At 40.1% G+C, this 12,444-nt stretch overlaps 1 protein-coding gene across 1 annotated transcript in view; it reads right to left on the bottom strand.

Moving 5' to 3' along the window:
- The window catches only part of zfyve26 (zinc finger, FYVE domain containing 26), a 34,349-nt gene that overhangs the window by 20,327 nt on the left and 1,578 nt on the right, over positions 1 to 12,444 (bottom strand). Inside the window, exons 3-14 of the mRNA XM_007561903.2 lie at positions 11,510 to 11,585; positions 11,278 to 11,364; positions 11,056 to 11,187; positions 8,508 to 8,847; positions 4,634 to 4,758; positions 4,350 to 4,514; positions 3,674 to 3,762; positions 3,414 to 3,565; positions 3,121 to 3,318; positions 1,636 to 2,190; positions 919 to 1,083; positions 57 to 208 (exon numbers count right to left, since the gene is read on the bottom strand). Of these exons, the coding sequence (XP_007561965.1) occupies positions 57 to 208; positions 919 to 1,083; positions 1,636 to 2,190; positions 3,121 to 3,318; positions 3,414 to 3,565; positions 3,674 to 3,762; positions 4,350 to 4,514; positions 4,634 to 4,758; positions 8,508 to 8,847; positions 11,056 to 11,187; positions 11,278 to 11,364; positions 11,510 to 11,585 (2,236 nt within the window). The remainder of the gene's footprint in view (positions 1 to 56; positions 209 to 918; positions 1,084 to 1,635; positions 2,191 to 3,120; positions 3,319 to 3,413; positions 3,566 to 3,673; positions 3,763 to 4,349; positions 4,515 to 4,633; positions 4,759 to 8,507; positions 8,848 to 11,055; positions 11,188 to 11,277; positions 11,365 to 11,509; positions 11,586 to 12,444) is intronic.

The raw sequence follows: 12,444 nt of genomic DNA, 5'->3' as shown, positions 1-12,444 counted from the left end.
TGCATGTTACTGTGGCGACGGCGGCACGCTTTCTGGCGATATCGATTGATAGAGACCTGATGCGCCTCCATGAAGTTTCCCCGGCGGATGCAGGACATGAGCAGAGATTCCGGAGGAGACAACATGGTGGGCACCAACCAGCTGTGAGGACCGCCGCACGGGCAGAGGTCCAGCTCCACGCAGCCCGCCGCCGGCCCGCCGCCGCCGTCTGGCATCGGAGAGACGAAGAAACGGAACGTTTCAAACAATTAGCCTCCTAAAAGGTCAAGACTGGAGGATTTTCCTTATAAACTATATAACAATTAATCGGATTAATCAATTACTGAAGAAATCGTCAACTAATTTAGTAATCGACTAATCGTTAACTGCCGCATAAAGACTCAAAATTATGGTCTTTGCTGAAAAAATAAAACGCTCTAAGAGAAATAATTAGGCCGAAACTGTAAAACAAAAATACAGATTTTGAATTCAAGATGAAAAAAAAAAAAGTTTTTTCTTTGTTTTATAAATATGTTTAACCCAGAATGAGCCTTATATACTGTACTGATGCTGAGTGAAGCAGTATTTATGCTATGTTGTCGCATTTTAGGCAATAAAATTTTTATTTTCTTATTTAGGAAAAGGAATTGAATTGTTTATTTGCATTTTTTTAACATATTTTTAATAAAATGACAAGTCCTCAGATTTTTTTAATCCTCATTTTTCTTTATCCGATTAATCATCAGAATTATAGGTACATTAATCAATTACTAAAGTAATTATTAGTAGCAGCCTTACTCTTAATCATAAGACATTTCTAACAAAACACAGATGTTCCAGTGAGTAGAGTTAGGAAATGTTTTCCATCTCCGTTCACCCCTAGTCAATCCTCTGCAGAACCAACATTCAGCTGAAACCAACTTGGCTTCTCAGATTTACCCGACGCGCTGGTGCTAACTTCTCCGTTGTGTTTCTCTACGGAGGTTTGTCTCTCGGCAGCATGTCTCGATGTTTTCCTCCTCTTCCTCAAACTCGACCTTTTGCTGCATCCCAGAGGAGCGACAGTAGGACTGTACGTTGACATCTGCATGGGACTCTCTGAACCTGCAAGAATATTATCCGTTAATGCTTTCACAGTCAGCTAAAAGCAGCTCAACAGTGAACTCCCAGGTTACCAATATTAAAATATTCTTGAGATGAGAAGTTAATCTCAAGACATCTATAGGTAGTTCATAAAGTCAAGAGCGGTCGTACTCGAAAATACTTTTCCCCAATGTTTTTTTGAGAAAGGATTAGGGTTAAGTTAATTCCCCGACGTTTTCTCGAGATAACGAGATAATTTCCTCCGTAATGGAGAAAACGAGTTAATTTCCCGTTTTCTCGACATAGGTTAATTTTGCAGTGGTTTTCTTGAATTAATTTTCTGATGCTTTTCTCAAGCGAATGAGTTAATCTCCTATTTTTCTTGAGGAAACAAGTTAATTTCTCCATGGATTTCTCAAGATAATGAGTTAATCTCCACCAAATGGGAAATTAACTTATCTCCGGAAAATATTCAGGAAATCAACTCGAATCTTGAGAAAACCATGGGTATGTATGTGGGAGTATCTCTGTAGAGTTTATTTTCTGTTGTTGTTATTATTTATTAAAGCTCACCGTCTGCAGTGCTCTGGTTGCTGGTGACGATCTGCAGCCTCCACTGGGCCTCCGCGGTGTGCTTAGACAACCTCAGCAGACGGGCTCCGTATGTCTTGGCCGTCACAGAGCAGCCGAGACTCGCCACCGCCTCGGCGTCGCGAGGCAGCGCTCTTCCCTCCTCCTCTCCCTCCTGTTGGCCCACCACACACATGTCCTCCAACCCTTCTTTCAGTAGCTTTAAAAACCCCTCCATCGCAGTGAAGTCCACCAGAAACCCCCTGCAGCCGTGAAGGAAGTGGCCCAGGTCCAGGTAGCCGCCATGGGAACGTGGCTTCTGGTTTCCAGTCTCATCCGAACTGGACTTCCCCGCTTCCGCATTTTGATCCGTTGGCGTCTCCTGTCCTGTGTTTGGCTTGGAGTCTGAGTCTTTTTGTGTGTGTTGGACAAAGTCAGAGGTGGACAGAAAGAGAAGCGAGAAGATATTCTCCAGGAGCTCCAGGCGGAACATGGCGGGTACGGACTCCAGGTAGAGCTGGCACTCGGATAAATAGTGCTGAAACATATAACTGCAACCTGGGGAAGAGAAACGGACATCATCGAGTAAAATCAGACACTGTTCTAATCGAACTGAAGCCGCTCAATTTCTCAAAAGAGAAATAAAAAAAGCCACAAATGGAAACTGTCACGGATAACCCGCATCTTTATTTGTAGGGTGTTTACACCCCTGACAGTCCGGTAAACTCAGTTTGATTAGGAACCAAAGTTGCAACCTTTACTATGTTGCAGTGTGTGGTGAGGTTCACTTTCACACTGCACCAAACTCTTTGAGAAACCTGTTCCCCCCTTCGCCTATGGGGGCGCTGCACCAAGAACCACTGAAGGAAATGACAAAAATTCTTGAAGAAGACACGAGTGTAACCTTGAGTCCTTTCTTGCAAAACGTAAACAAAAATGGACTATCGTGAGATTTTTAGCGGATTTCTCTTTTGTCTTTGGTAAAAGACGATCAGCCATCTCTCCCGCTGGAATTATTCTCTTGCGTTTGCTAAGGTTTTGTTTATTTTGTTCAAATGCATGTGGATGCCAAGTGGACCCGAAACTGCTCCAAAAGCAGGAAGTGGACTATGTCGCAGGGCATTCTGGGTAAATACTAGCAAAACAAACACACAGATCTATCTAGCGGGAAAAATGGTTCATGGTCTCTTACCAACGACAAAAGTGAAATCCTGTAACCGCCAAAATGTGACGCCAATCCATTTTTGCTTACATTTTGCAAAGAAAAAAAGCTGTGTTCATGTCTTCTTCTGAGGTTTTCGTGTCGTTTCCTTCAGTGGTTCTTGGCACAGCGCCACCACAGGCAAAGGGGAGAACAGGTTTTTCAAACAGTTTGGGCCGTTTGTCACGGTGCAGCGTGAAAGTGAAACGCAGCAGCTGAGAATGTTACAAACGCTCCCAAATTTGGTCCCCAGCCCAACCGGTGTGAAAACACCCACAGTCTCCTACCTTCTGAGGAAGCTGAAGTCTTGTTTGTATCCGTTTCAGCTTCTGAGGACTGGTGACACTGCGTGGACTCGCACTCGGTACAATTCGAGTATTTATGAAAGTTGACACACAGAGCGTAGATTGCATACTTCATGGCGCAGAAGCCCTGGAACAGGACAATGTTCCTCTGCACGCCGGCACTTTGACTGACCGCGTTTTCTGCAAGAAATCAGACCAGGAACCAAAGCGACAAGTTAATATGTGACGCCGTCAACGTGGATATTTGCTTGGGGAGGAAAATGTACAACACAAACCTGTTTGAAGTGAATTTGGCAGTTGTTGTAGTAGAGCTAATATCCTGCGTTCTTCGTACTGAGGCAAAGGAGTCAAAGAGTGCAGAATGTAAAGAGCTGAGTGATTGTCCAGATTCTGCAGCTGTGTCTGCAGGGCCTCCATGGATATACCTCTGCACGCACACACACACATCAAGCATATTACCAATTAATTTTTTATTTAAAATGTATAAGAACATTTAAAGAATAATAATAATAAAAAAGAGAAACAAGGCGCCTACGGATTGTTGTTTTTGCACCACTCAAGAATTCCCAGTTGGGAGGACAGAAGGTCACAGAAGTCCTGAAGAACCAAGTCATTGGCTGAACTCTGGAAAAAAAATTATTTAAAACATAAACAATGCATTCGCAAAGTATTAAAGATAAAGTGGAAAAAATATGATGGATTTGTTTTGGAAAGCAGGCATGGGCTGAGAATCAAGGAGTATTACAGTTTATTAAAATTTTCAGTAACACTTTATTTGAAAAGGTGACATAAAACTGTCATAAATTTGATAAACCACCAGTTATGAAGATGAAGGAGTCTTCATGAATGGATGTGATTGTTATCATGAAGAGTCATTCAGTAAAAAAAAAAATGACACTTTTAATGCAAAGTTCATGGACTTTGCAATAAAAGTGTCATTATTTACCAAATAATGCAAAGTTGACACTTTCAATTGACTTTTAATGCAACTTTTAGTGTGTCATGCTATTAATTGCTTTATTGCTTAGCATCATTACAACTGTAACGGTCAACATGTTAGATTATTGTGACAGCAAGTAGCATTTATTGTAATGCTACTTGAAATACTAAAAAACATGCTTGGTTCAAACTAAAAGAAAAGCAGTGAAGCTTCTAAAAGGTGAAACAGAGTAAAGTAGGTGCATGAGCAGGTGTGTTGCTTTGGTTTTCACCTGCTCCTTGTGAAGGATGTTCACAAGCGTTTGAGCAGCGTCCAGGCTGCGGCACTGACCCCATCCCAGCAGCAGCAGCAGACGAGACAGAGGCCGAAACTCCAGCTGCAGTAAATCCTTCAGCCTGCCGTATTCCTCGTGTTTCATCAGGTCGAGCCCCGTGACCTTTAGGACAGAGACGGTCTTACGTGACATGGCTGAATTCCATCACGTTCACTTTTTACGCAATCTTTTCTTAAATGAAAAATGAATCCCTTTCTCGATTTATCAAACTGGCACCTTACCAAAACCTGCTCGAGGAAATGCTTGCCACTGCTAAGGCACTCGAAGAAGATGGTCCTCCAAGCAGAAGGACGATCGTTTTGGCAACACAAGCTGAGGGCGAGCTTCTCGGCTTCAGGTAGGTCCACTATAAAGGGGGACAGACAAAAAAAAAAAAGGAAATTTGAATTTTAGTATTTTCATTTGCTGTGATAACAGCGCTTCAGCTTAATAAAAGCCAACGTCTTTATTTTTTTAGTTTCATCAAAGTTACACTGCATAGGTCAGCTGATGGCGTTTCCTCATTGGACACTTCTCCTTGGAGCGGCACTAAATGACATATCGTTGCAGCTTTTAAAGATGAGAAGCCGCTCTTCCTCTTTTCTTCTGCCATCATCGCAAAATAAAACCCACCGTTAACGTTAACGGTGGACAATGTAAGTTTTACATTTTATCACAATATTCTGAGGCACTGTGGGAGTAAAAGTGACGGTGAAAAAATATTTGAGGTCATACAAACACACGGCCTGCTCCGATGCTGAATGTAGTCTTGATTTTAAAAAGTCAGTCAAGCAATCAGACCATCGTACTGACTGCAGAGCAAATCTGCCCTCGCAAATGTAGGCAACCACCTTCTCTGTACGGTATGCCAGAATTGCCAAAAAAGGACAGATTAAAAAAACAAAACAAACAACAACAAAAAAGACGTCTTTGCAACTTCGTTTTCAAGTAACTGCAGGACAGAGTTGTTAAACCTCACAAACACTAATACTGAAAGAAAACATTCATTTTAAAAAGGGCTTTCTTCAGGACATCCATGGCATGAAAAAAAATAGCGATTCTTTTCACTAAGCTGCACATTGTGACTGTATTTAATCATATTTTTGAATTTACTGATGTTGCTGTCAAACACAAAATGGATAAAATTGTGAAAACTGCAATTTAAGACAATTCCACACAGTTTAAAGGGTTTTCCAGACATCAATGAGGAGAATTTATTACTTTTGCAATAAATCAACATTATTTGGACTAAAAAAAAAAAAAAACATTTTTCACAATAACAATAAACGACACAATTAATACCTATTCTAACACCTGGAAAAAAATTTAATTCAGGTGTGGACTTTGACTGGGCCAATCTGAAACATGAACATCTTTATTTATGAGCAAAAAAAAAGTTCTGTCCATATGTTTAGGGCTGCTGTCCTGCTGGGAGGTCAGACTCAGGTTTTCTGTCTGGATGAACCTGGATTTTCCTCCAACTATCAAAGCTGACCGTATATTGTCAACTTTGAATGATTGAGTGGATTTTTTTTTCTTTTTTTAACAAAGCGCATTGAGCCATTTGTTGTGAATTGTAACAATGAAAATAAACCTCATTAAAATGGACCGAATTCTATGAAGGCCTCAAAGATATTTTACAGAAGATTACTGACCAACGTTCTGTAAAGTAACACTGGAAGCAGAGTTATGGAAAAAAAGTCAAGAGGAAGATTTTTTTCTTAAAAAATCCATAAGATGTTCAAATTGAAGTCTGTCACGAGTCATTTAGGGCACGTGACAAACATGTGGAAGAACATGATCTGGGAGAAAATTAGACTTTTGACCTTTATTCTCCAAGTAAATGCAGAAGACTGTTAAAAAAAATAGTTATTCTTTTTTATGACAAACACTGCTGTTTTGCAAGGCTTCCTAATAAACTGAACAACTTTTGGGCAAACGTTTACGTTCATCAGATTTAGAGAACAGATAATTGAACAAATTAAGACAAAAGGAGGAACAAAACAGCTGCAGCTTTTCTAACACCAGTTTAAATGTGGCAAAGCTGTAAGCAAAAGCAGAAGTGTGATTCAAAAGGGGAAAAGAGGAAATCTACATTTCTTCCCTTGCCCTGCTAAAAAGAAACCTATTTTAAAGCTTTAACTTTCTCAGATTTTTAGCATGAGGTCTTATTTTGCTCTTTAAATTGAGAAAATGTAATAAATGTACAAACTGAGTTCTTTCTGTTAAAGGTGATTACTGTAATGGCCAAAATAATTGTGGTCATAACTTTTTAAATGATCTCTCTCCCACACAAACACATCAGAAAAGGAACTGACTTAAACAGTCATGTGGCTTTATCTGGTCAAATAAAACAACACAAAAGCCGTCGTCAAGGAAACCACATCTTCAAGCCCATTTCTATAGTTCATGCATTTCTCAAAGTCCAGATCCAGAATGAATGAAACGTCAGACTGCTCCCTGCCTACAGAGCAGAAAGCGTGGACACAATTAGAGAATTGGAAAAATGGAAACGTTAGGTGGGCTTTTTACAGCAAATTTGGGGTTTTCCAACAATCTAAATGTTCTCTTTAAGCGTATTTGTTGCAGTAATCGAGCAGTGAAAAACATCTAATCAACAGATCCTCACATTTTTCCTGCTAATTGTGAGTTTATTGTAAATTTTCTCCTAAAATGGCAAAACAATTTTGGGATTTTTGATTAAGTTGCATTTACAGTCACACATGAGCGCAGAGGTCTGAGTTATGTCAGTGTCTGCTTCTACTGAGCGATTCAAATCCTTTAAAGAATAAAAGTGTTTGTGTCTGCTTGTTATGTTTTCTTCTTCTGTATGTGGATTTTGGAAGGGGTTTAATGAGAAACAAACTTGCAAAATTCCTTGAAAATATTCAGAAAGTAGCAAAAGAAGAAAAAAAAATCAATGATACAGTTGCAAAATTCTGGAGAGATTGATTTATAAATAAATGTAAAGTAAGTTCTGAACGGGGGTCTGTGAGTAAAGCGGTCTAAATACGTGTAGACTACACAAAGACTTTGATTTTTGTTGGTTAAAAAAAAGAGAAAACGTTAGAAAACCACGTCTTTTTTCTTTCAACTTCAGAATTTTGCGCTGCTTTGTGTTGGTCTGTGATATAAAACCTCAACAAAATATACTAAAATTCATAATGTCATGGTGGCAAACGGAGGAAAAGCTCCAAATATGCGAATCATTTTGGGAAGCAGTCTGTGTAAAACATTACATTAAAGTTCATCAAGGTACGACAACACAGTGTGCGGTTTGTTCACTTTCGCTGCACAGGAAGTATTCTACTAGATTTACAAGCACTTCTTTTCTAAGAGGGAAATTTAATTTTAAATAATGTTTACAAATAAGGCAAGAATGGGAGTCGCTTGACCGAGAATCATGGGACTTGAGTGAAACTTGATCATAATAATTATCTCAGCTCATGAGAGCAGACGGAAGTCTAATTTAATCAAGTCAATCCAGTTTTTTCAAAACATAAAAAAAAAAGTTTAAGTAAAAGCATTTTTTTTTCCTTGTACAAGGCTGATTAGAGGAATTGAGTAAATAATTCATTCATTTATCGACGTGCTTGTGGTAGAAATTTTATACTTTTATCTATTTTGGATATTGGTCCGGTTAAATAATTATTCTTTTATCTGTCAGAAACTGGATTTCCATTACAAATTTTGTCGATATTCTTCTAATGTTGAAAAAAGCCCCACAATTTTGTGGAGTTCCGATTAAATAAATGCAGTTAAAATCACGTTTGTTCACGCGATCAGTCATTACAAAAAAGAAATCAACATCTACCAGCCTCTTCCTGTCGTCTGCTTTGTCGCTTCCACCAGTAGTAACATCCGGTGGTTGATTTTAGAGAAACAATCAAATCTGCAGCCTTGATCGTGTGATGCGAAATAAGAATATCCGTTGCAGTTTTGAGAAGTACACTAATTTCAAGATGGCTGAAAAAATCCACCTCATCCAAACACAAAAATCTATCGAAAAACCTTTTGAAATGACCAAGTTTCAAATAAGACAGTTTATTTACGTAATTCCAGTTCGCTCAGCGCAAACGCTGCCGGTGCTTCTCGATTCATGCCTCACACGCCCACCTTGCGTTTCAGGCGCGTTTCTCAGCAGGTGGTCTCTCTGCAGCCGCCGGGCGGTGGAGCAATACATTGAGACGAGCGCGTCACAGCGAGGCCGCAGCAGGCAGCCGAGGATCCTCTCCTCTCGCAGGGGGCCGCCTCGGGCCGACCACAGCGCTTCGCACAGCGCCTCCAGCTGCGGCGCGTCTCGGTCTGAGCTCCACGGCATGAGAGCCAGGACGGAGTAGATCTCCTCCACCCACTGCTCCGCCCTCTCCGGGCTCCGCTCGGGGCTTCCCAGCTTCCTCATCAGGTGCTGGATGAATTTGTGCTGCAGGGCCCGCCCTTCGCTGCTCGACTGATCCTGCAGGAGACGGGGAGGAAAATTATTAATTAGATATTTATGTTGCACTGTTGGACACTGTTGGTGGTGGAAGAACAGTGGTTTGGGATTGTTTACCAGCAGCAACACCTTTTGATCACTGACGTGTCTTGATAAGGTACTCACCCCCTTTAAAGTTTTGATGCTAAACCCAAACGTTTCAGTGTAATTCATTGTGATTTTAAGTGATAAAACAAAACATGCCTAGAGAATAACAATAAAGTGCAAGAACAGGATGCTGGCAATATTTTTTGCATATATAAATAAAAGGGAAAAAAAATCAGAAAAGGATCCATGGAAACCCAGAGTTGATGTTTTGCAAAAACAGTTTTTGTTGCAGCTACAGCTGCAGGTTTTCCTGAGGATAGGTCTCAACTTTTCTGACTTTGACTGGACCACTGCTACAAAAGAACATGGCTGAAAGCAAAGCAGCTACGTACCCATTCGTAATGTCTTCCACTGATTATCGCTGAGAGTTTTGTATCCTGTTTTTAGATTGTTTCTGTCTGTTTGTTAATTATTTCTTATTTTTTCTGTTTTAATAGAACTATGTGTTCTGTCCCGTTAATTTCACAGTGAGGTTTTTTATTTATTTATTTAGCTATCGTTCTAAATCCTGTATTTTTACACCAACATAAATTACTGTGATGCTGACTAATGTGCACTGTCCTGATTAAATAAATGAAATGTGCTTCAATCTAAAGCATCTCACTGTAGCTCTAGCAGGAAGTCTAGTCTTGTCCTAATCAGATGCAAACTTCCCGCCACAATCTTAAATCTTTTGCAGCCTCTTTCAGGACTGCTCTGTATCTGAGTTACAAGATCACGTAAGAACCATTTTGCAAAATGTTAATGATGCATTTAGGTGTGACGTGCAATGTTGGATTTCTTTTTAATCACACATGGTATTTTGAATCCAGACCAAGAGACGTCAACTTTTGTCTCAATTAACCCAACTTCCTTCTTTCACAGGTTATTGTTTCCCCTCCTCGTGACAAACTTCTTGAGGTTTTCCTTCAACAATTGCTTTCTTCCTGCCGCTGTTGAATGAAGGCCAAGCATTAAAGAGAACTGAGCTTTGGATCTCTCTTGGCGCTGTTAACCCACGTTAACACTGTGGAGTGATAAGCCCTTTGAGTCAAACTCTCTCAGCTGTGAGAAGATGATCTCTGGTCATGATCTTAAATTTATCGTCTGTGGTTGTTCACTCTGGGTGTCTTCACACCTGATAGTCCGGTAGACTCGGTTCGATTTGGGACCAAAATTGCAGCATTTGTTCCACATTCAGCTGAGCTGCTGCAGTCTGCGTAAAACAACCCAAACTAGTCGAAAAACCTGTTCACCTCCACAGCTGTGGGGGCGCTGCACCAACAACCACAGAAGGAAACAACAAAGACCTCAGAAGAAGACATGAGCACAACTTTCTTCCTCACAAAATGTAAACCAAAATGGAGGTTTTAGTGGATGTAGGATTCTTCTTTTGCCGTTGGTAAAAGACCACGAGTCATTTCTCCCGCGAGCGCTAGATACGGACATTTGTTTTGCTTGCATTTACCCAGAATGCCCTGCGCTCTAGTCTGCATCCATACATGCATTCAAATCGCAACAGAGTTCACTTCAACCGAACTGAGACCCAGGTTTTTAGGAGGACCAGAGTCCGCTTTTTTGTTCAACGTCAACGCACACACTGATGAACTTTATGTAGTAACTAGCTGACGGTGTCAGTGATTTATATTTAGAGGTATCAGGTTGAAAAGGGGGCTTAACACAAATGTATACAACATCCCTCACAACTTCATTTGTAAAGGATCTTCAATATACAATCAGGAGCCACTATCTGTTGGTTTAAGTCAATAAATTTGGATAAAATAAAAAAAATTGCTATTATAATCCGAGGGGTGAGAATATTCTCTGCCAAGCATGGAAAGGGCCGTTGAAAAGTGACATTTATGAAGCGCATATTTTGGTTAGTTTGAGTGAAAACTGTGTTTAACAATCAGCTTCAAATTCCCCAGGTTCTACTTCTGTACTTAAAGCTCAACTCCCCTTATCAAAAGCGAAATATTGGATTTATCCCGTGGTTTAGACTACATCTTCTCACCGTTAATGCAAAATCCTGCGTTACAAATGTTATGCAGTCAACTCATCTACTGACTGACCGCAAATACAAACCCTAAACTTTGACTTCACCTGTACGAAATTGGCCAAAGTCTGGGCAAGTCTCGGTTTCTTCTTCTCCAGTAGAGTCTGAAGGCAAGACTCAACAGCAGCGAGCGACGCCTGTTCCTCCGACTGGGATGCCAAGAAAGCCTGATGCAATTCCTGCCAAAAACCAAACCACAGGTGAGCGTTCATTTTTATTGTTAGATCCATGTCTCCTTTTTCACTTTTCACATTTACAGCCAGAAAAACCTTGAGATCAGCCTCCAGTATGCCCTCTGAGCCCAGTTCCTCCAGGAGGAGCAGGAACTCCAGCTCGCGTTTGACGTGAGGAGGAACCTGGAGAAGGAAGCCGCAAAGCTGAGACGCGGTTTTTACGTTGCAAGACTGATTTTAAAAGTAACGGTGTCAACGAAAAGAACAAGAAGCAGTCCGGGATTGGGATTAGGAAGAAATGCAGACGTTAAATGTTTCGCAGGTTTACCTGGTCTTGAGTCCATTTCTCCAAGACCTGCAGCCAGAACCAGGCCAGTTTGTGCGGACTGCCAGTAGAACCCCGTCTACAAAATGTACAGAGTTCAGCAAGAACAAATGAGATATCTATACATCTACACATATACTGCTGAAACCAGATATTATCACACACTGCATAAGAAGAAAAGTGTTTTTTAAAGTTGGGCATTAAATTAGACAAAACTTTTTCTGTGTTAGGCCAGTTAGGATGAAAATATATTTCCATTTGTTAAATGGAACATAAGAGAGAATTTATATTTTTTTAATTGAATGCGTTCTACGCGCGCACACACACACACACACACACACACACACACACACACACCGTTTTAGCTCTACCCACAGACTTTCAAGAAAGCTGAGATGTTTGTTCACACATGGACTTTGTTGTCCTTAACAACAAATTGTAGCTAATTTGGTGCTCAGCAGTCATTGTCCGTTTAGAAGATCCAAACTTTAACTTCCTGACTAAGCCTGTCGCAATAAGCATAAAGATTAATATTTTTTGAAGGGCAATTTTGTTTACTGAGACTTAATGATCCATTTTATTCATGGTTTCAGCTGTGTGTGTTTTTTATTTCTGTTTAATTTATTGTTTTTGGTTGTTTTGTTAGTTTTTTTTTTTGTTTGTTTTTATTTTTCCAAGTGTCTTCGACTTCCAGAGTTAAGTGTTTTTACAAAATTAAAGTGTACTGATCCTTGAGAGAGTGAATTTGGATTATTATGCCATTGTAAATATATTACTTGAAAACAGTCTCAAACCAACAATATTATCTTTTATCGCAAAAACTACTGGGCCAATTTATCGTCCCAGTAAAATCTGTTATTATGACAGACTTATTTCTGGCTTTCCTTCAGCTAACTTCTGATTGGTAAATTTTGTTGGTCAATTTTGCATGATGCTGC

The sequence above is a fragment of the Poecilia formosa genome, unplaced genomic scaffold, assembly GCF_000485575.1.
Source record: "Poecilia formosa unplaced genomic scaffold, Poecilia_formosa-5.1.2 Scaffold131, whole genome shotgun sequence".
Taxonomy (NCBI): Eukaryota; Metazoa; Chordata; class Actinopteri; order Cyprinodontiformes; family Poeciliidae; genus Poecilia; species Poecilia formosa.
This window is presented reverse-complemented; position numbering and strand designations above follow the sequence as displayed.